The sequence below is a fragment of the Epinephelus moara genome, chromosome 17 (genome assembly GCF_006386435.1).
Source record: "Epinephelus moara isolate mb chromosome 17, YSFRI_EMoa_1.0, whole genome shotgun sequence".
NCBI classification, from domain to species: domain Eukaryota; kingdom Metazoa; phylum Chordata; class Actinopteri; order Perciformes; family Serranidae; genus Epinephelus; species Epinephelus moara.
In genome coordinates this window covers 1481434-1505664 of record NC_065522.1, presented here as the reverse complement: position 1 = coordinate 1505664, position 24231 = coordinate 1481434, and the positions used below count along the sequence as shown (strand labels likewise).

General features: G+C 39.8%; 2 protein-coding genes across 4 annotated transcripts in view; both read left to right on the top strand.

Moving 5' to 3' along the window:
* The window catches only part of LOC126404655 (actin filament-associated protein 1-like), a 135132-nt gene that overhangs the window by 51969 nt on the left and 58932 nt on the right, over positions 1 to 24231 (top strand). The window contains exons 2-3 of the mRNA XM_050068033.1: positions 18436 to 18564; positions 19874 to 19956. Coding sequence (XP_049923990.1) covers positions 18436 to 18564; positions 19874 to 19956 — 212 coding nt within the window. The remainder of the gene's footprint in view (positions 1 to 18435; positions 18565 to 19873; positions 19957 to 24231) is intronic.
* On the top strand, positions 3599 to 5907 carry LOC126404033 (uncharacterized). Of its 3 annotated transcripts, XM_050066994.1 has the most exons (4): positions 3599 to 3902; positions 4079 to 4660; positions 4871 to 5014; positions 5120 to 5805. In XM_050066994.1, exons 2-4 carry the CDS (start codon positions 4265 to 4267, stop codon positions 5387 to 5389), a joined length of 810 nt encoding a protein of 269 aa, XP_049922951.1. In that variant the 5' UTR covers positions 3599 to 3902; positions 4079 to 4264; the 3' UTR covers positions 5390 to 5805. The 3 variants fall into 3 exon arrangements, with proteins under 3 accessions (XP_049922951.1, XP_049922950.1, XP_049922952.1); XM_050066993.1 differs by having other exon boundaries at positions 3599 to 4660; XM_050066995.1 differs by lacking the exon at positions 5120 to 5805 and adding an exon at positions 5815 to 5907 and having other exon boundaries at positions 3664 to 4660.

The following is a 24231-nucleotide window of genomic DNA, read 5'->3' as shown; positions in this document are numbered from 1 at the left end:
TTGTTTGCTGTAGCTGGTGATGTCCTGCAGACTCTACACACAGAATGAGGGGTATTTGGCTCTCTGAGCATCCATTTTACTGGATGGCTTTTTAGTGGATTTTTGAACCTGGCTGCAGGGATTTTCTCCCATCCATTAGTATTGCCTCAGTGAGGTCCAGCACTGCTCTCTGCCTGGCTCTCAGTTGGTGTTCCAAATACATCCCAAAGGTTTTGAATAGGGATGCGGCCGAGGCTCTGTGCAAACCGGTTTATCCGCATCAAATACAGAGAACCATTTCTTTATTGAGTTAACTCTGCACAGGGGCAGTGTCATGTTGAAACAAGAAAAAGACAAATGTAAACTGCTGGCCCAAAGTTGGGAGGATACTGTTGTCTAAAATGTCATTGTTCATTGTAGCAGTTAGATTTCCCTTCATTGGAACTAACTGACCATATCATGACAGTCCCAGACAAAAACTCCACATACATCTGGCTATGTAGTGTAGCTCTGTGAGTGTTATACAAGGGTAGATATGATGGTCAAAGCTACAAACACCAGAGTTGTAGTAAGCCAGAATTTTCCTTTGAAAATAATGTATGATTTAGGCTACAAGATAAATGCAAATGATAATATTTCTCACTCTCACCCTCTCTCTTATCTCTTTTTTATGCCTCTGCACTGCCAATAGCCATGACCAGAGGCATTATATTTTTAGGTTGTTCGTCCATCCCATTCTGATGAAGGTGATATCTCAGGAACGCCTGATAAGATACTGATAAGATATTGGTGGTCATAGATCAAAGGTCAAGGTCACTGTGACCACATCTGTCTCATTTTTGTGAACGCGATATCTCAAAAAACACCTTTAGGGATTATTTTCAAATTTGGCATAAATGTGCACTTGTGCTTAAGGATTTACTGATTTGGTGGGGAAAGGCCAAGGTGACTGTGACCTTGCATCTGTCTAATTCTTGTGAATGCAGTATCCCAACACCTTGAGGGCATTTCCTCAAATTTGGCACAAAGAAGAATGAAGAACTGAATAGAATTTGGAGGTTGAAAGGTCAATGGTAAAGGTCAGTGTGACCTCACAAAACGTGTTTTGCGTCTGGCCATTAATCCACATCATAACTCAGAAACAGAAGGGGAGAAATTTGGTCAGATACTGAATTGGTGACTCTGATCTTGAAACCATGCTGATTGTATAGTTCTTCTGGGCTGTTTTCACAGATTTGGATATAAACTGTAACTGCAACTTGATGGGTTTGCAGAGGCATACAACCGCAAAGCGGTAATTCTAGTTTTACCTCATTTTCCACATCATTAAGTTCTACACTATCATCTCTCTCCTAGCTGGTTTACCTCTCACTCCCTCCATACTTCCCTCTCCTTCCATCTCTCTCCTGTAGGATAATCAGATTATGTGAGGAATGTGTGAAAGCGGCTGTGAATGCAGCCCAGAGCTCTGTCCAATACCGTCTACTGCTGCTATGATAATGAATATGGTTGCATTATATATTTTCTCTGGGAGACTGTTGTAACAATTGATATTCTGAGAAAAACTTGTAGGAGGAATCTTCTACATCATGTGCCAACTACCAGCAGCTTCACCTGTTGTTGCTTAATCGTAGATACCTGGGTGATGGCGGAGTGAAATATGATCAGATCTGGTATTCAGACATGTTTTGAGGGTATAAGTTTGTTGCATCATCACAGATACCTGGCATGAAGTAGCAAGAACATCTAGTGCCTGTCTAAAAGATTTATTGGTACATTCTAATCCCTAACCTGAGCCTAACATGTGGGTGGAGGGCTGGCTAGTTTTAGACTGCTGGATCTGCAAGGAATGAACCTCAACTTCTGACAACATATCTGACCTGCACAATTTCTTATATAAAACAATCATGACTTCTAGACTCTGACGTAAGATCAAAGATTTTCACCCATAACTCTCAGTACACACACCAGCCCCATTGCATACACCAAAAGCACCACATACAGACAGAGGTAGGCCTACTTGTTAAGGCACTGTAGCCTGGGTGGATCATTTCAGGAGGCTAATGTGATCCAGTTGTTGCTCCTCTGGGGTATTTACAAGCACTGCTGCTGGGAAATAGGACAGTGGCGTGTTGTGATGCAATAGTGCTGGTCTGTTTGCGTTCATATAAGACACCAGGCGCCTGTGTTTAGATACGCATCATATGCCACTGGTGTGTGCTGTCCTAAACGATCACATGCTTCTATGACATCTTGTGAGGAATGGTGATGCACCTCCATGTTTAATGTTTTTGCGGTCAAGCGGTAGATGAAATCTCCATCAGGTTGTATTATCAGTATTGCCCCTAGATTTACAGTTTTGGGGGGGACAACGACATGCTGCTGTGTTGTGCTATGGCCTATTCAAGTGCCAGAATTTGTTATTTACGTGACAACACCTGAACTCAACACAGGCTCCGCTCCAACTGAGTGTGTGTATGGTACCGTGCTGCGCTGTGCTGCTGTGCGAGTGCTGTGTTTGACTGTGCGTAACAGCAGTCTTTTGATGGTCATTTATACACTGTCCATAACAATAACTATGTCATAGGGCTGCTCGATTATGGAAAAAAAATCATAATCACAATTATTTTGGTCAAAATGAAATCACAATTATGCAAACGATTATGCAGGGCACGTGATGACTTATATTGTTTACACGACGGCATGTCATTTATGTCTCTACATGGCCCCGATGTGCACACACACACAGACACGCATGCACGCACACACACACACACACACACACAGACCCGCATTATTCGTAGTTCACCTACTTGACTGGCTCGTGGAGTGAATAGAGGAGAGGAGGGCAGGGTATCTGCGGGGTCTTAAAAAGTCTAAAAAAGTCTTAAATCCAATAATTTGAATTTAAGGCCTTAAAATGTCTAAAATTCTCATAAAAGGTCTTAAAAGGTCTTAAATACGATTTTGAAAGGTCTTAAAAATCTATTGACGTTACTTTTATTTAAAACATGCATAAACTTCAGTCTCTCTTTTAAATGTTTCGATTTTTGAGGACGCTATAACGTAACTACAAAGCGGAACTGAAGTAGGCTACCTGTGCTGCCCGGTCAGAATTTATCGAACACCACCAGCTAATGTGCTGTGCGCGTGCAGCGGTGTGTTGTGACAGACAGCTTAACATAGCAGCGGAGAAAACTTACTAACAAAAGCCCACAGCAAAGCCAAATTACTTGCATAGATGGGTAAGTGCAAGTTCAACGATTTGTGGCTTCAGAACGAACAATTGAATACATGGTTGAAGCCGGTGGATGGAAAAATATATGAAGCACACTGTACTTTCTGCAAGAAAACTTGGAACATTGGGCATCAAGGCATTGGAATCCCATTGCAAATCAGAAAAACATAAAGCGGTCATAAAATGCCAGCAGCAAACGCTGTCAATCAGCCAGTATTGTTCCACATCAGGAGCTGGAGCATCGAGGTCCAGCACGACCCAGTCTGCTGCAACTCCAGTCGACCTCCGGACAGCGTTTGGGTCTACACCCACACTAAAAGCTGAGGTGCTATGGACTTTTCATACGGTAACTAAGCACCAGTCATATACTTTTAATGAGAACATTGATGAGCTGTTCCAGATTATGTTCCTGGATTCCGAGATTGCGAAAACTTTTAAGTGTGGAAAAGACAAGACGGCGTACATAGCGTGATTTGGATTAGCCGATTACATCAAGAGAGACCTCATCTCCAAAGTTAAGGGCCCGTTCGTGCTGATGTTCGACGAAAGCCTGAATCAAACGAACAAGACCAGGCAGTTGGACTTGCACGTGCGTTTTTGGGAAGGCGAGCGGGTCCAGTCAAGGTACCTGGGGTCCCAGTTTATGGGGCATGCGACGGCTCAGGACTTACTGAAACATGTCAAGGTAAGTAACATAGCATTGCATAATTTTTATTTATTTATTTTTTTCATGATTTTTTTTCTTATCATCAGCACATACTAGATTGTAATACCAGAAGTAACAGAAAAAGACTCAGACAATAACTTGAACTATAAAATTGCAATGGTTGGATTTAATGTATTTATTTATTTTCATCTCAGGAGTGTGTGGACCAACTTAACCTCAGGAGCCTAGTGTCCATCTCTATGGATGGGCCCAATGTGAATTTCAAATTTTTGGAACTTTTCCAACAAGAGTATGCAGAACTGAATGGAGGTGCTTAGCTTGTTTCCGTGGGCAGCTGTGGACTGCACACATTGCATAATGCTTTTAAAAGTGGATTCACCATGTGGCAGCTGGACAAACTTTTGAGAGCCATGCACACACTGTTCCACAACGTACCAGCAAGGAGAGAAGATTACAGCGCTGTCACAAATTCCACCATCTTCCCCTTACCGTTTTGTGGTCATCGGTGGATAGAGAACTTGCCTGTGGTAGAGAGGGCTATTGAAGTCTGGCCATCACTTCAGGAGTATATGGATGCAGTGAGAAGAAAGAAACTCCCGAACCCGGGGACAGCATCCTTTGACACAATCGAAGCAGCCCTGAAAGATCCACTCATCTTGGCCAAGTTAGAATTCTACATGACTGTTGCCAGGACATTCAATCCCTTTTTGAAGAGGTATCAAACAGATGAGCCAGTGATGCCTTTCTTCAGCAAAGACTTGGCTGAACTGATCAAGGTAATGATTTATATGGAAAGCACACCACATGATCATCACAACATTCTTGTCACTACAGATAAGACCTAGCTAATTGATGTGTTCACTGTGTTATTGAAGAATAGATACAGATACATTTGTCAATTTTTGTTCATGCATTAGAATTTTGATAATGATGCATTATGGTAAATGTGGATACGGGGGACTACTTTTGAGATTCTCTTTTGACAGGGTCTACTCAGGCGCTTTATCAAGCGAGAGGTCCTGCAAGACATCAGCACACTGCAGCTAACCAAACTAGATGTAGCTGATAAGAAAAACCGGCACCAGCCAAAGCACATCGACATTGGCTTGGGTGCTGAGTCAGCCCTCAAGGTAGTGTGATCATTTAGAAAGATAATTTTATAAATTGTAGTCAGTATGCAAGTAGCACATATCATTTTATTATAAATACTATTTACAGCTTATTCCCCTTTTCAGAGCAGCAACAGTTCAGAGCTCAGAGTCCTTCAATTTAGAATGGACTGCATGCAGGGACTGTCAAACATCGTCAGTAAAGTGCAGGAGAAGAGCCCCCTGAAATATCCAACAGTTAGGCACATGGCGTGTCTGGACCCCTCTGCCATTTTCAGAGACCCAGACAGGTGCAAGAGGCAGATGAAATGTCTTGTTCAGACATTTCTGCAAGACAAACAGCTGACAGGAGGTGTTTCTGCTGGTAGGAATAGTTCTGGTTTTGAACAAAAGTAAGAGGTCGGCACTAGCATAGTGAACAGTAAACAGTCTGTGTGTTACAGCCAGACTTTTTTGCTACACTTTTGACAAGTAATTGACAAGTAATTTATTAGTAACAGGCCAATCATAGACATAAATTCACATAATCAATTGTAGTACTATTTCTACAAGTTTCTCTATTTTCAGTTGACCTATAATTTGCTGTGCGCTTTTTTCTTTTCTCTACTGGATCTCTTACTTTTGTCATTTTCTCTCCACATGGTCCTGCACCTGTTCTGTGTGCATTTGCTCACGTGTTGTATTGGAATAGGCTTTGACATTGTACACCATTATAACCAAATTTAGAACAGTGACTTTCTTCACCATTATAACCATTACAGGTTGTTGATATAATGTAATGATTTATCTACTCCCTTTTTCTTGTATCTGATTTGTTATAGGTGATATCATTCTCCAACAATTTGAGGCCTTCCTGTCCCTTGAGAGCAGAAGTGAGGAGTTCCCCTCCTTCCAACCCATGCAAGAGAGGCTAGACACCTTCTTGTGTGGTTTCCTTAGAAGGCCCTATCTGGAACTTTGGACTTTTTGCCAGAAGCTGCTCATTTTGTCCCATGGACAGGCCACTGTGGAGAGAGGTTTTTCTGTAAACAAGGAAGTTGAAACGTGTAACATGCATGGGGACACTGTTGTAGCGCACAGGCTTGTGTGTGATTATGTCACTCAACACGGCGGGGTGACCAAGATTCCCCTCACGAAAGAGCTCTTGACTTCTGTGGCATCAGCCAGGTCCAAGTACCGTGTCCACCTTGATCAAGAGAGAAGGAAGAAGGAGTCTGATGAACAGGGAAAGAAGAGAAAGGCTTTAGAGGATCACCTGGAAGAACTAAAAAAGAAAAGGAAAACTGTCCAAGAGGTTTCTGAAAGTCTGGCCAGAGATGCAGACAGGTTTGCAGAAGAGGCGGAGGGCAAGGCGGGCACTCGGATGGCCCAGCTCATCACAAAATCAAATGCTCTGAGGAGGAGCTACAAGGAAAAATTAGCAGAGCTCAAGAACATTGTGGAGGAGATTGCAGCCACGGGACAAGAGCTCAGATAGTTGTTGTGTGCACGCATACACACACGCACACACACACACATACACACAATGGCCGTTGGCTGTAGAGTTTACCAATATTTTTTTTATTCTGAGTTCCAAACAAATATTAGTTCACAACAGAGAGGTTTCTGGTGTTTTTAGTTAGGTTAAGCATTTTGTATTCCAATGTGAAAGAGCTGTGAATAAATTCATATACTTTGCAAGTAATTCCGGGCCTCCAATTTTCCTTCAAGTCTTTTGTACTTTTTTGCCATTATCGATGTGAAATGGATCTTAAATTGTATTCATTATGGTCTTAAAAAAGTCTTAAAAAGTCTTAAATTTGACTTGNAATTCCGGGCCTCCAATTTTCCTTCAAGTCTTTTGTACTTTTTTGCCATTAGCGATGTGAAATGGGTCTTAAATTGTATTCATTATGGTCTTAAAAAAGTCTTAAAAAGTCTTAAATTTGACTTGTTGAAACCTGCAGAGACCCTGGGAGGGGAGGGGGCTGTATTGAGCATGCGTGGCTTCTGTAGAAGACAAAATGACATCTCCAGGCTTCCATGACCAATAATCGTTTACCCTCGATTTCATTAATTTTGAAATCGTTTGACCTCAAAATCGTAATCGCAATCACGATTAATTGCACAGCCTTACTATGTCAGGTAACAAACTGCGTCAGGCTTGGGTTGGGTTCAGACTTAAAAAATAAAGTCTGTCGGGTTTGGGCTTTCGGTTATAATTGTCTTGGACTTGGGTCGGGGTTGGTCAGGAAAATGCGGCCCGAGCCGCGCTCAAGTGTGCGCGCACGTGTCTGTGTGTGTGTGTGCGTGTGTGTGCGCGCGATACAGAGAGCAGAACAAATAAATAAGATAAATAACATAAGGCTATTTAGTTTGTTTAACAAAAGGACAAGGTATAGACCTGTTCTATAGGAAAGGTAACCTTTAATGACTTCTTGTTGTGATCTGGCGCTATATAGAAAATAAAATTAAATAAAATTAACTTGACCTTCAATATAATGGTAGGGGAAACACTGATTATGTTGTACTGTTTCAGGTGGTTGTATAAATATGTGGCAATAACCTGCGCTGCTGCAACAGTGGCAAAACATTGCTTGCAAAGTGGTTGGACTGAAATTAGTGTTTATTTTCAGTGTGGATTAATGTGCCTGTCTTTTTCTTGATTTGCTGAATAATTGTTTGGCCTATAAAATGACACAATCTGATTTACGTCAACATTTCCCAGAGGCCATGGTGACATTATATCTTTAAATATCTTGTTTGGTCCTAACAGTCCAGAGCACAAACATAATCAATTTACTTACACACATAAGACAAAGTAAAGCAGCAAATCCTTGCAGCCAATAAGATGGACCAGGGAATGTTTGGCATTTTTGCTTGAATCACATTTTGGGACCATGGAGCACCAGTGCTACTTGCAGATGTAACTGTAGAGCTGTTAGTTTGCTTCCAGCTCACAGTAAATAAATCCTTAAGTCTAACAGTGCCGCCGTAAATGTTTAACTTTTTACAAGTTTAACTACAGTGTGAGCAGAGAGCCATGTGTTTTTGTAACTGTATGGCTCCAAACTGCAACTACTTTGCCGCATTTTGCAACCATGGAGCACCAGTATGACTTGCAGATATTATTGATATGTAAACTGGCGGGTGGTTAGTTTGTAGAGATGCACCGAAAGGAAAATTTGTGGCCGAAGCCGAAGCCGAATAAAATTAAACGCTTGGCCGAATACCGAGTACTGAATACCGAATACCGTTGTTTAGTTTAGTTTTTGCAGATGAACCCCCTCCAGATATGTCACGGTAGCAAAATTGGGACCCACGGTACGATACCAGTGAAAATATCATGGTTCTGAGTGTTATCACGATACCACAGCGAAAATGAGGCAGATGTGCCTTTTGTCATTTATAAAAAGATAAATCACTTTACTATAATACATCAATGATATTTCAATGGAATAAATTACTTATTGACTTATTCATACAAAAACAGCATCAATAAGTGATTAACATAGGGGGGATCAAAATAAAATAAATAAATAAAATAAAAATCAACCAGCCACCCTCCTCCCCTGACAAGTAAAGAGCAGTCCCTTCATAAGTAAAGAACAGTCCCTAAAGTGCGCTGAGGTTTGTGGACCGTTACCTGCCACAAAGAGAGAAATCTGAACGGCTCATGTCTCCTCTGACACGTCACATACCTGTGTGCTGCCACGGCTCGGCTGTCCAGGTACTTTTTACCGTTATCTTGCACCGCGGAGCACTATGGCCGCCGTATTTGACAGAAGTACGTATTCATGTCTGTGTCTGTGACCCCCGTTCAACCCACAACCGGCGGGATTCGCCTTTTGTTTCTTTTGCTGGTTGAAATCTGTACTCGCACAGCGTGCTGAATGATTTATTTTGCTCGCACAAAACTATTTTTAGTCACAAATGCGAGTGCGGTGACGGACGGAGTAAAATATTGCCACACTGCCGACATTTTACTCCGTCCTTCACCGCACGCTGTTTGATTGCATTATCAAAACACGCCGCTATTATTCGGCCTTGCTTTTCACTTATTCCACTGAATACCGAATGTGTGTTTTTTTGCAATATTCGACCGAATATATTCGGTTACCGAATATTCGGTGCATCCCTATTAGTTTGTTCTCTGCCCGCAGTGAATAAATCTTCTTGTTTAAAGGCGCCGTGGTAAGAGTTTAACTTTGGGCTAACTGCTAACAAAGCTTCAAGTACACAGCAAAAGCATCAATACTACTGGCCTGAGATGAGCAGGGTGCTTCACAATAAAAGCACCAGTGGTTTTGCTTTGGTTTATTTCAATATAACAATACTTTAACTTTATTAAAACAGTATTTTATCTAACTTTACTGTTACAGTACTTTATTATAACTTTATTATAACAGTCCCTTTATTTAACTTTATTGTAACAGTTCTTAATTTAACTCTATTGTAACAGTAGTTTAACTTTATTATACTTCATTTAAGTTTATCGTAACTTCGTTTATTTAGTATTTTAGTAGTCTACAGTAATTTAGAGTAGATTTCAAAATATCAAGATATGCATCCTCTATCCAAATACAGCCTAAAAATATCACAGTTTTGGCTGATCGGTGTGTTGCCCAGCCCTGCATCACTGTAATTTGAGGCTAAACTGTGTTTGACTTTTATTATGTTTCCAATGACTATCGTGTTTTATCTGTTTTTATTTTCTTATGCTGCTCTGCATGTCTAAATGTAATGCTAATCTGTGTGTTGGTGCTTCGTGTTCCTTGCATGTCTGTTTGTGCTAACAAGCTGTTTGTTGTTGTTGTGTTAATATAAGTATTGTACTGGTGCTCTGCTATAGCTTGTTGCTTTGCATGGCTTCTGTTCGATCATGACAGTTTCAGTGTCCTGTGAATTGGCCTGTGATTTTTTATCCTTTTATTGGTTTCAAAACATCTTGCCAAAGGACTACAGCTGACGCAATTAACCAGCTGGCACATTTACAGAAATGTTGATTAATGTGCGTTGTCCTTATTAAAATCTAAATAAAATATACATATTATTACTAACTCCACTGCCCCCCTTCAGTCTCCAGCTGTTTTCCAGTGTCATGTTTTCACCTTTGTAGGGCTGTACCCAAATATTCGGATATTCGAATATTCGTTTCTGTGGGTAGGTATTCGTTTTTTTTTGTTTTGTTTTTTTTTTTTACATTTTTTTTGGTGCTAAATGTAGTCTTTTTGTTGTTGGTAAACTTTTAAATTGCATTGTTAAAAATGTGAAAATATAGTATAGCCTAACAACTGAGCTTGTGTGCACAGCACGCTTGAGCACCTCCGTCTGAGGCTGTGGATCAATGCCAAGTTTTACCACTTTATCACTATTCCCTTTAACTTGTAGCTGTTTTTTCGTTATCTTTTGAATTTAATATGAATTATGGAACCGTTTTTGTCAACGTTTGTTTCCCGTTTTGTACAATAAATTATTGTTTGAAGTTTCAACAAGTTTATTTTGGAGTGCGTGACACAAGTGTATTTTGAAAATGACCGCGGACTGTCACCTGTTCAACGCATCAGTACCTTCGGATGCCATGACAGTAATAGATTATAGATTAATAGATTATAATAATAATGTCAAAATATCATTTACAGACCGATTTAACAGACAATCACTGCTGCCCGACCCGCAGGTCCATTTGCGGGATCCACGGGTTACCGGTCGACCCCTCAGCTCAGTCTATAAAGGCTGTACACAACAGTAAGGCTATAGACATTATAGTCTATTCAGGCCGGCAGAACCAGCAGCGCATCGGCTCTACAGTGCACAGCACTGCTGATTAACCATTTTATTGCAGCACAGAGTGTCTGCCAGCAACCAATTACTTGCAGAGGCTTCCTACAACTTGTTTCAACGGTTCCAATTTAATCAGAAGACAAATTAAACAGGATGACTAGCCAATGTGAAAATCAAAAGAAAGCATAGAATAATGTACTGAAGCAGACTGTTGTGCCATCACATTTTTTTGTGGTGTGAGAGCAAAGATCCGGTCGCCGCTGTGCAAAACTCTGCAACACAATTAGGTCTGAAAAAACCCCGGAGTCCGTCCACCTTTGATATAATGTCTTATTGACAACAAGCTAGAGTTACACTAATAATATTGTATTGACTGGCGCTACTCTCCCTCTGATTGGCGAATACTCATTGCCTTTGTTAGTTGGGTTAGTTAGGTTTAGGCAAAAGAAAGGGAGTGAGATTTGTTAGGGTTGTGGTCAGAATATCAGGGTAAGCCAATCAGAGGCCAAGTACGGCACAGTTGGGCAGGTCATGCCTTTCGCCATCCTAGAAAATAAAAAAAACTTGTTTCGCTTACCTGTTCATTTGGCTACCATGGCCAAGGCAAAAGCACCCTGAAGTGCTGGGGTTGTTTACAAGTCTGTTCATCCACTAAATAGTGTTTCCCTTCTGTTAACATGATGATGCTTCCCGTAACACTACCCTCTGTGGTTGGTTGAGATTTAGGTAGGGGGAAACACATATCAACGCATCACCAGCTCGTGATCTACAATAGTTTTGGTGTCTTATCTATTTTCTTTTTGAGCCAAGAGTGAATCTGGCAAGAAAACACACTCATAATTAGGGTTGCAACGGTATTAGATTTTCACGGTACGATAATTGTCTCAGAAAATATCGCAGTTTTACAGTATCACAGTATTACAGAGTTATTTTGTCAAAGTGACCCTAAACCAGAGGGGTTACTTTTGGCTGAACAAATGTTTTACTCCTATAATTGAAAATTTAAACCATTTTTAAATTTAAGTTTGCGCAACAAGTAAAATAAAATTGAGATTGACCACTGCAGCCCTTCTTGAAACCATTTTTTTTAAAATTTAAGTTTGTGTAAAAAGTCTCCCCTTTGAAAATGACTGAAATAAAGGAGAGACTCTCTCTCTCTAGTTTAACTTTTTTTTCAATATTGTAGATAAGCAAAAGTACACGGTATGATAACCATTAACTTTGATATCATGGTATACCTTAAAACTAGCTGCAACCCTACTTGTAATGTATTATAAACAATATAAAAGATATATAAAATATTAATGATCTGATTCTGATAAATGATAAAATATGCATTGCATGCCAACCCTCCTGTTCTCTGGAGTTTTAGTTAGGGTCTTTACCCCCTACGTGATGAAATTTCAAAATCTGCCCATCAACTGTATTTATTAGAAATAGGCTAGCATCACTGCTGTTTGTGATTGTGTTTTTACACACCCTTTTTATGCCACATTATTTGTCAGTTGTGTCTAAACAGAGAATGAGAGAGATAAACACACACACACACACACACACACACACACACACAAGCAGGCAGACATACAGACAGACAGACAGATACTGTAGGTGATAAAGATTATTAGACATTAGAACAGGGCTTAATGATACAATGTGTAGAAAATGAAAAGACATGTTGAATAAATCAAAATATTATGTTAAAGGTCACTAGGGCTGGGTATCGCCACTGATTTCCTGAATCGATTCGATTTCAGTGGATTCCCGATTCGATTCCCGATTTGGTTCAATGCGATATCGATTCAACTGGAGATTTTTCAGTTACAATACCAATTTTTGCTAGTATTTTTTGCTAGAAAAATCTGACAGTGGAGCAAGATTTTTTTGCCTGTAATAAGAAAAAAAAACCTTGCTCCACTGGCAGATTTTTCTACTTGGGCTCGAGATACGGCCACGGATGCTTGGGGGCGGGGGGGAGTTTCTCCGTCGGTTTCTTCCTCTATCGCTGCTGAAGCCATCGACACCGCTATCGCATGATGTGGATGTGAACCACTAAAGTTAAGTTTAGTTTTAAGCATGACGTAGTACAGGTACGGCAATATTTTTATTTTATTTGTTTATTTCGCACCATTGCACAAGACAATAGAAAAAAAAATGGCCATCACAAAATAAAGGTGCTGAGCAGAGGCAAGAGACCCAGATGGGCCTATACGCAGAGGCAAGAGACCCAGATGGGCCTATACGGGGCCTCAACTCCTTAAATACAGTACATCACCAAGTCAACATAAGAGCCTAAAGCAAAGTGAAAATAAAAAACATCCAAACAAATTTCATAACATTGAGATAACAACAATAATAATAATGATAATAATACTAACATTAATAATAATCAAAACAAATCAAGATAAAAACAAACACAAAATGACAGTAACAAAAAGCACAAAGTTATTCACCTAGCAAAGTATATTTAAGCCTGGACTTCAGCAGTGGAGCAGAGGAACAGTTTTTAATCATAGAAGGTTTTGAATTCCATATTGTAGGACCTCTGAATCTTATACTGAACTGACCTAATGTTGTGCGGGAGAAATGACAATGAATATTTTTTGATTGCCTGGTAGGATATGAATGAATACTGGAAATTGGTATGAAAAAATTATGGACAATAGCAGGGAAAATAATCAACCTTTTGAATACAGTTAAACATAAAAATACATGTTTGATACACATTAATATCAAAAATTGATAATATCTTAAGTTGCTTAAAAAGAGGTGCAGATGGTTCAGAGTGAGTAGAAGTAGTGGCAAGCCTTATGAATTTCTTTTGCAACAAAAAAAGTTTGTGAAGAGAAATAGGAAATGTACTGGCCCAAATAATATTACAATAAGATAAATATGGGTATATTAAACTGTAATACAATGTAAGAAGACAGGAGCGATTCACTAAAGAAGAAATCATTCTAATTATGCCATAAGACTTCATAATTTTTTTGCACACAAGCTCAGTATGGCTTTTCCATGTAAGGTTATCAACAATAACACCTAAAAATTTGGCATGAGAGACCTGTTTAATTTCAATGTCATTGATAAATAATTTAGAGTCTTGTTTTGAATAATTTTTGTTTTTATGTCTGAAAATCATATAATTGGATTTGTTGATATTTAAGGAAAGCCTGTTCATCTGAAACCATCTCGAGGTTTGTGCAAGTATAGTATTCGCATCTTTAATCAGGGAACCGAAGTCAGAATGTGAAAAAACTATGTTTGTATCATCAGCGAAAATAATGGGCAGAGCGGTATCAAACTGTACAGCAAAATCATTTATAAAAATCAAAAACAGAAGAGGCCCAAGAATTGAACATTGTGGTACACCACAAGAAACCACAGTTCTATTGGAATTCATACCCTCTATACAAACATATTGCTGCTGGTTGCTGAGATAATCTCTAAGCCAATGGATAACAACATCCTGAAAACCATAACGAACAAGTTTGGATATTAGGATACTATGATCAACTGTATCAAAGGCTTTCGATAAATCCAGAAAAATGCCAATTGCAAACTTATCATCATTTAATGCTTCATAAATTTTGTCAACATGTTGAAGGAGAGCCATATAGGTCGAGTGATTTTTACGAAATCCACATTGGTGCTTATACAGGATGTTGTTGTCATTAAGATGTTTCAACACTCTTGCATAGACCAACTTCTTCAAAACCTTGGAGAAGCAGGGTAAAATTGATATAGGACGGTAATTATTGAAGAGACAAGGATCACCTTCTTTGAAAAGTGGCAGCACCTTAGCTACTTTCAAGTCATTTGGGACTACACCAGTTTTCAAAGAGACAGCAAGTACATGTGTTAACGGCTTGCTGATTGAGGAAGCTACTTCCTTAAGAAGCTTAGCCTTGATTTCGTCATGCCCAGCTGCTGAGTTATTTAATTTATTAATAATTTCAAGCACTTCATTACATGTGGGTGGTTCAAAACTACATAGGGTAGTGAGATAGACCGCAATATTATCAATAGGACAGTCATTAGTAGGTGGAATTTCTTTAGCAACAGAGTGACCCACCTTGGCAAAGAAATTATTAAAACCATTCGCTATATCTAATGAAGTGGAGAACAATTTATCACCACTTGTAAACTGAGTTGGGAATTTTACAGAGGCTTTATTCTTATTTAATAAATCTTTAATAACATTCCATGTTGCTTTTATGTCTCTAGAAGTTTCTGTAAATTTGTCAGAATAGTACTTTTTCTTTGCTATGCGGAGTAGATGTGTATATTTATTTTTATATTTTATCAGGGCACAAGTAAGTATCAGCATTATTCTGTGTTGGGTTAGACAAGTATCTTTTATATAATTCATGTTTTTTTATGGAAGATTTCAATAATCCCAAAGAGAACCAGGGTTTAGAACCAAGGCCTCTCTTGGGTTTTAGACTTAAAAGGGGGAAGCAATGATCAAATATATTCTTGAATATTTGAAAGAATGATTGGTATGCCAAATTAGCGTCATCCTTATAAATATACACATCATCCCAATGAGCATCTTCGATCATTTTCCTAAAACGATTAATATTAACTTCACTGAACTTGCGGAATGTTACAGTACTGTTTATATATTTTGTCTGATTTGATGTAAAATGAAAAATAGGGAAATGATCAGAAATGTCACTAAACAGTACTCCAGAGTTAGAGGAATAAGCAAATAAATTAGTGATAATATTATCAATTAGTGTGGCTGAATTATTTGTCACTCTTGTTGGTTTGGTAATAATTGGATAAAAGTAAGATGAATATAATAAATTTATGAAGTCAGTAGTTGGAGAATGGTTTTCACTATTTACAAGATTTATATTAAAATCACTGTGTAAGAAGCATAATTTACCCTCCTTATTAATGACATCTAGTGAAGCAGCAAATACATCATTAAAACAGTTAATATCAGTGTCAGGTGGACGGTAGATACAACCAATAATAACATTCTTGCCTCCAAAGGAAGAGCAAGATGTTAATTCAACAAAAACAGATTCAATTTCATTTGAAGTTAGGGCCAAATCATTCCTGAGTTTGAACTGAAATTGATTGTGCACTAGGAGTGAGGCCCCTCCTCCTACCCGGTCCTTTCTAATGGAGTGAGCAGATGTGTAGTGTGGTATATTATAAAAATCTTGATTCATGTTTGTGAGCCAAGTTTCTGAAAGTGCAATGATCGAGAACTCATGATTTAATGTTGATAAATAATGATTAAATTGATAAAAGTTTTTAATATGGCTAAAACAAACCATACACGAATCATCAGAAACAGTTTATTTTCTTTGGTATCAGAATTTAGCCAAAAAAAAGAAAGAAAATTCATCAGCTGACATAAGAGCAAAAGTAGCGAGTAACGAGAGCATCAATAGAAGTGTAGTTGAGTAAAAAGTACAATATTTGTCCTTCAAATGTAGTGGAGTAAAAGTAAAAGTATCTCCCAAAAATAATACTCAAGTAAAGTACAGATACTCAAAAAAAGTACAGTACTCAAGTAAATTTACTTTGTTACTGTCCACCACTGCTGCCAGCAGGTCACATGACCACAGGTAGGTTTTATTTCAATTTCTATTTTTATATACTTTATTAATCCCCCTGAGGGGAAATTCAATTTTTTCACTCTTTGTGTCATTAACACATAGGTCCGAAAGACACACATGCACAAACAGGACCTATACATGCACAAAGTGGAGAGATGTCAGAGTGAGGGGGCTGCCTTGGTCAGGTGCCCCGAGCGGTTGGGGGGTACGGTGCCTTGCTCAAGGGCACCTCGGCAGAGCCCAGGAGGTGAACTGGCACCTCTCCAGCCACCAGTCCACGCTCCATATTTGGTCCGGACGGGGACTCGAGCAGGTGACCCTCCGGTTCCCAACCCAAGTCCCTATGGACTGAGCTACTGCCACCCCGTTTTAAGCTATGAGACAAACTGAGATAAACCGTTTAATGTAAACAGTTGTTGTTTTGGCTTGTTAGTAAAAACTTGCTATTAGATGGAAAGCGCTCTGTGATTGTTTATAACATAATATTAGTGGCGGTGGATGAGAGATTGGACAGAGCAGATTGAAATATCACTTTTCTACATGTTTACATGTTGCTGATCAGGTGCATTGATAATGTATTAACTTTTTCCTCGAGGAGGTTTTATTTCACACACAGTAACAAGCGTGGTTGTCAGCTCATGTTATCTTCACCACGGCATATTTACTCCGTGTTTGTGTGTGTCTGTGTGTGTGCGTAAAAGTGGCGCAGCAGCCAGGACGCACAGACAGCAGGAGGAGATGCTGCAGCATGATAATACATTATACCCAAATGTAAAAAGTAAGCCAAGTTACAGCCAAAAAACATCGGAGCTTCTCAATACTACGGTTGTTCATAAGTTAGCGCTGCGGTTCGTTTACTACCGGCAAGATTAATTGGGTTAAAGCTTTACACATCCATGGGATTTTACGAATCGATATTGGGTCATTCCAGTGAAGATCGATTTTATCGGATGAATCGATTATTTTAACCCAGTCCTAAAGGTCACAGGTTTTTGTTGTTTGTCACATGTAGTAGACTACTATTTTTTCTTCCACCACAAATTTATTTCAGACCTGTGAGAAACACTGCTCCTTACGCTGTTTTTTTAAAGTAACATTTGATTGGATCACCCTGATCCAGATACAAATCTTTACAGAGTACCAAATCTGGATTATCAGTTCTCTAAATTGGAATACACATCACAATTTAGGCTATTGGCTATGTAAAGAACATAGCCAGTGTGGGGTCACCTAAGTGTTTTAAGATAGAAATCAGCATGGGGGATGCACGTAATAGAAACCACTATAATATAAAGTGAGAAATGAAAGTTAAAATTGAAGTAATGAAGATTTTCATTTAAATGAATGTTGAGTCACTATCTATAAAAAACATTGCATGTCCTGCGATGTGACTATCGCACATGCGCACATCGCGATGGCGATGTTCAAACGATATATCATGCAGCCCTACTAGACATCAGTAAAGACAGCAGCAACTGTTGGGTAGCTCTGCTCTCATTCAAGTCACCTAGGCATCATCTCTCAAACAACAGAGCTCAGGCTCTGAACATCTCTCCTTCTTCAAGCAGAACCTTGAAAGGTAACCTGAGATGAGACAGCACTTCCTCCCCTTTATTAAGAAGGTGTTTAAAAGAGTATGCTAAAGGGAAATCTCCCCTTAAGGAAGGTGAAGAGTGATGGTACCTGTTTGCCTTTGGTGGTGTCCAAAGTAACCTAGCAATATCTGGGTGTTTGATTCCAACACCCAGAACAACAGAATGTCACTCAATGATGTTTTGTTAGCAGGGCCTGACCTCAACAGTTTCCAACAGTGATGTAAAAGCAGCACGCCTGTTTCCTGTTTTTTTTATTTATTTATTTTTAAAAATACTACGTAATCTTGTAAAAAAAATTGTGATCTCAATATTGACCAAAATAATGCTGATCAGCCCTAACTTGTGCCCTGTTGAACTTCATTAATTGTAGCATTTTTGTTTTTGCTTCTAGCAATTAATGAGTTGTCGATTGCTGTTATGTATATTCTAGCTGATGTGATAAATACTGCTGCTGTGTGAAATACTAATGGAACCCCTGAATATATATATATACATTGTGTGTGTGCTGCAGCGATGGAGGAACTGGTGTGTGAGCTTCGTCTGTTCCTTGACCTGTTGGACAGGGAGTATCTGAGCGCCGGGGTTAGAGAGAAGAAGATGCACCTCTCCAACATCCTCCACAGAGTCCTCTCAGAGAAAGGTGAGATTACAACCCACACTGCACCATAAAACTCTTCAGAAACATTATAGAGATACCAGGAGATTGCAGTTACATAAGATTACCTGTGTGCAGTTTTTCCAGCCCCAAACTTTTTCATAACTGTTTATATTTTACAGTGTCCCAATTTTTTTGGAATTTGGGTTGTATAAATGTTGATTGTAATTTTACTAACTGATTATTATTCGTCATACCCTAAATAGAAAATAAAAGTTTAATTTGATGAAATTTATTGGCAGTATTAGCAGACTATGGCCCTGACCACAGAGAAACCATGCTCCCTTTTTATTTTAATTGAATGCCACCAGTAAAAAAAAAAAACGCTTGCTGCATCTTTTTATTGTTGCCAGGCAACCACCCCTTCACCTCTGTACCCTAACCCTACCGTGTAATCAATCTACTGTTTATATATTTTATTTATTAGACAGCAATTAGAATCAAGTTCCTAAAATGGACAGGTAGAGGGTACTTGCTTTAGCTCTGGTTGAGGGTTAGAGGCTGTTGGCAAATAGCTTGTTGGGCACAAGGAAACTGAGATCTGTGTGGGTGCGAGACCATATAAAAGAGGGTGGATCAAGGGGAGTACCACCAGTTTCTCCTCCATTGTTTAGCATCTGTAAACTTGTCGTGACCACCAAAAATCATCTGACTGGACAGTGGGAAAAAAGGGAAGACGACGTGGGGTGCTTGTCTGCTCTGAATTGAAGTTTTTTCAACTGGAGGAATTAAGAGTGCTCCGGCAAAAGTGCCAGGTGCCAAGAGCGTAGAAACACGAGGCTAGTAGCAACACAAAAAGCCGACTCCAGCTGCTAAAACACTGTCTGTGTGATTGGGGCCTAAGACTTGCATTTAAAGAGATTGTGACTTAGCTGTCATGAGTACCCTGTTATATTTGAAAGTTGAGGTTTTGCTTTTTGCTTACTCTTTGAACTTTAGTTATTTCATTTACAGTCTCATCACCAGCATGATGTAGAGCAGTGGTTCCTAACTGGTTCAGCTACAGGGTCCAGATTTTTTTCATTAGTTCAAGGTTCACAAAGTTAAATAGTCTCATCACCAGCATGATGTAGAGCAGTGGTTCCTAACTGGTTCAGCTACAGGGTCCAGATTTTTTTTCATTAGTTCAAGGTTCACAAAGTTAAATATATTCAGCATCATACTTGCGTTTGGCAATGTCACTGAGCTAGTTTGTTGTCTCTGTCAAGTTGCTGTCAAAGTTCTTCCTTCTCATGCCCATGGTATATGTACAGTTAAGAGCATAAATTTTGTGACACTCCCACCTCCTTCTCAGAGCCTTCATTCAAGTCAGAGATTCACAGTGGTCTGCCGGCCCCGCCTCAGATGCCCCTTCCTGAGATCCCTCACCCCTGGCTGGTAAGACTTCTGTCTTGAACCCATGTGCTATAGTCTCACACAGCTAAACCTATCTTCACAGCGCTGTGTCAGTGCTAGAGAAAGGTCTGGTATCAATCTCATATGGGGAAAAAAACACTCTGGGTTTTTTGTATTTCTCTAAACCAGTTACAATCATCTATGTGGCAGTAAGACCCAGATGCAGCAACAGTACCCATGGAAAATGGTAGCACGCTGATGGTGATATAGGAGGAGAGTGGCTCATACTGTCTACATCTGGTGAATCAGACTACATGACCTATGACCTTACAGTGCCTTCTACACACACTGAAGAGTTACCTGGCAACATTTAGTCCTACAGGGAACACCATCATCCTTCATGCTCAGTGTCATATGTCCTCTTACATAGTATTGTACTGTATCATGAGCAAGACACACATGCATCTTCGGCTTCAATATGTGCTTTGGACATCTGACTGATCAGAGGTGTCTCTCTGAAGAGCAGTCAGCGTCACTGTGTTTCCACTGTAGGGTCTTGTTTCTTGCTTTTTAAGTGTGTCTCTGCCAAGCTGCTGTGTTGCTGAAGTTCTGACAACTCTCAGGTGAACAACGTAAAGTTTACATATTGTTACGGCAACGCTGACAAATTCTGATTTGAATGATGTAATGCAGTTCATTTGCGAGTCATATAACAATCTTGATTCGTAGTCTAATTCAGGGATCGTCAACCGGTGGCCCGTGGGCCACATCCAGCCCGCCAAAGCTTTCTGTCTTGCCCGCAGGATATTAATTAATTCAGAAAATGTGAGGAGGGAAAATTGCATGCCAGAATTTAGGATATCTACTATTTTTTCTTCCTATATTGAAGCAACCCCCAAAAATACTTAGATGGAAATAATTTTATTAGGAATTATTTACCAATCCCAAATATGTACATTTGACCCGTGAGTAGAGAAGACGTTATGAATCCATCTGTCAGCTTATTATTAGCAGTAATGCTGTGCCGGGTTTGGTAAGCTTACCAGAAAAAATATCAAGAGTCAGAGTGACACAGCAGCATCCTGAGCAGGCTCAGTACAGAAACACTATGTGCAGTAGTTCACCTTCAACCTTCTCTTCCACTTTCTCTCACACCACTGCTCTGTGTCTCTGTCTTCAGTCTTGACGAGTGCTACTACAATGCATAAAGTGGGTGGTTTGCAGGTTGGGTTGGGTTCAAGTGGTTGATTAACCCATATTTTGATGGTTTGGTGGTGCAGTTTGGATAAGTGAAGCTGAAACAAATTCCTGTCATTTATAAATTAAGCTGCTTGGGCCATATCTTTATGCAAGAATAGGGACAAACTCATAGGTACTAAGGTAGTCCACATCAACAGTAAATAAACTAATTTTCTTTGTTTTAGTTTCAGTTTTAGTCAGACTTTGGATGGAATTATTTATTAATAGGAGGACACAGTGCTCCAAGTCTCTCCTTTTTACCAGGGGCGGATTTTGTGTTTTGGGGGCCTGGGGCCCCAAGGCAAATTGTCTTGCTTTATTTTCAGCCTGTGTCTAACCAAGAATATCGGTGGGCTGTTGGCAGCAGTAGAAGTATTTTCTCTAAAGTAAAACTATTAATAGCACACAGCAAACGTTAAAGACAAAGTCCTGCATTCAGGAGAGGTTCTGTCAGCATAATGTATTTCAATCAGGAGAGACAGAAGAATGAAGTAAAGATAATGTTTAATACAGAATATGAGTGTACAGATTAACAGATCTTCAAATATTCGTTTCTATGGGTAGGTATTCGTTATGAAAATTTGGTATTCGATATTCTTTTTTTTTTTAACATATTTTTATATAGGCCTAGTTGTTTTTTCGTTATCTTTTGAATTTAATATGAATTATGGAACCGTTTTTGTCAATGTTTGTTTCCCCCGTTTCGTACAATTAATTATTGTTTAAAGTTTCAACAAGTTTCTGGAGTGCTGACACAAGTGTGTTTTGAAAATGACCGCGGACTGTCACCTGCTCAACGCATCATTACCTTCGGATGCCGTGACAGTAATAGCCTAATGATTATAATAACAATAATGTCAAACTATCATTTACAGACTGATTTAACAGACGNAAGATCCGGCCGCTGCTGTGCAAAACTCCGCAATACAATTCTCAAACTTGATTGAAAATCAATTTCGGGGTGGGGCTGGTTCGGAACGGCGGTGTTTCGGAATGGAGGGCTGTCCCCTGTTGGAACACAGCCCTTCACCACCTGGATCCTAAAATAAACACCTGTTTTATTACATAATCATGCTTCGGTGTTGCGCCATTCATAAAGATCCTATTTCTGTCATTCAAATAACAAGAATTGTGGTTTAATACTCTTAATTATAACAGCCAACTTATTGAAAAATGACGGGTTTAAATCATAATTAAAATCCCATCATAATTTAAATCCCGTCCCGGACATAACGTACACGGGCTCGGGCCGGGTCGGGCTGGATTTTTTGGGCCCGATCTAAGCTCTCTTAGCCGCTGTCGTTTCCCCTGAGCCGCCTCAAGAAGTACCTGCTCTCACCCTTCAGCTATGCGGAGTCCCTCCTGATCAAAACGCCGCTCCACCTCTGTGCGCAGCAGGTCCAGGGCCTCTAGCCTGTGTTGTCAGGCAGGCTGCATATCACATCAAAAGCATAGATCTATGCATTCATGATATGAAAGAGATAAATGTAAGTCAGACAAATTGAGTTTAAATTCAGATTCTTTATTTTTTGTTTTATGTTTGTGTACTAAGGAGCCGCGGACGGGCATTGAGAAAAAAATAAATACGGTGCCAGGGTTAGTGGGGATTACTGCTAGGTGCTGTTGGATAGAGCCAGACGGCTGAGAGTCTACCCGGAGCCTGCCGAGGATGCTCGAGGCTTTGCCGGGCTGGTGAGGCAGTAACAGGTGCGCACAAATGAGTGCCTGCTGGAGGCTGTATCTTTCTCTCTATGGCCCCTCTCTGTATTTTACCTAACATATGAGTGAAGTGAAGAGTGAAAGTCTTTTTTACCATAAGTAATGTAATATAGGGACCTTTGATTCGGCTTAAAAATAATGTAGCAGGAGGGTAAAAGTGGGGGGGCCAATGGCCCCCTGGCCCCCCCGCTTCCGGCGCCGTTGGCACAATGGCAGCAAGAAAGAACTATGGCAGAGAAAGAACCATATTTAAAATGAGAAGCAGTAAGATGGTAGGCTGACAGAGAAGGTGTGTTGCTGTGCTATTGGTTGATCGTGAATCAGCTGATGGCTCAATTGACCTACCCAGACAATGACACCTAGAGATAGTGAGCGAGCATATGTGCAAGGAGTGAATGGCAGGGTGAGAAAGAAACTTACAGCCTGAGCATGAAAAGTATTGTCTTCCTGGCTGAACTTTCGCTAGAGCTTCATTTCAATCAGGAGAGACAGAAGAATGATGTAATGGTAATCTGAGTGTACAGATTAACAGATGATTTGTGCTGATTAAGAATTAACAGAAGTCTTTGGCGCTTGGACACCGGAGGGAGATATTTTGTGATTGAGTGACATCTGAGTGGCAGCAGGATAAATCCCCCCAAAGGAGCACAGCCTGAAATTACCCCCCAAAGAATGATTATTTACCAAACTGAAGTGAACATCTTAGCCATGATTAATCAGCGTTAGAATGATCTCCTATGAAATAAATACTGTAATGAGAGAGACATGGAAATAGTGGTAAAGTGATATATCAGCGGTGAACCATGAATGAACACAGAGAAACAAAATCCACCTTCTGATGATGCTCAGCCTGCAAAGGCTATGGGGCTCAATGCCATGAATGTGATGGTGGCTTAATGCTATAAATACGATGAAGCTCTATTTTTTTCCCCCATCTGCTATGAGGCTCAGTACCATGAATGGGATGCTTATCCTGCAAAGGCTATGAGGCTCAAAGCCATGAACAGCTGAATGCTGTGTATGCGATGAATTTGCTTTAAAGCATATCATTCGGGTTAAAGCCATGCTGGCTAGCTCATTATCTAGCTCATTATCTATTCAGGTCATAGCTCACCATTAGCCATCACAGCTGGTCCACAGGATGACATGAATGAAAAATTAGATTATACAATGGGTCTCAGTCATCTAAAACCCTTTAAACATTTCATTAATTCATAAATGGGCATAGAAGACCTTGATTCATCAATAATGAACTTGCCAGACAATGTCAGCACTGGCTTGAGAATTACTATGTGGGAACAGCTAAATGATAAATTGAACAAACCACAACAACCTGCCACCAGTTATTTGCAATTGCTT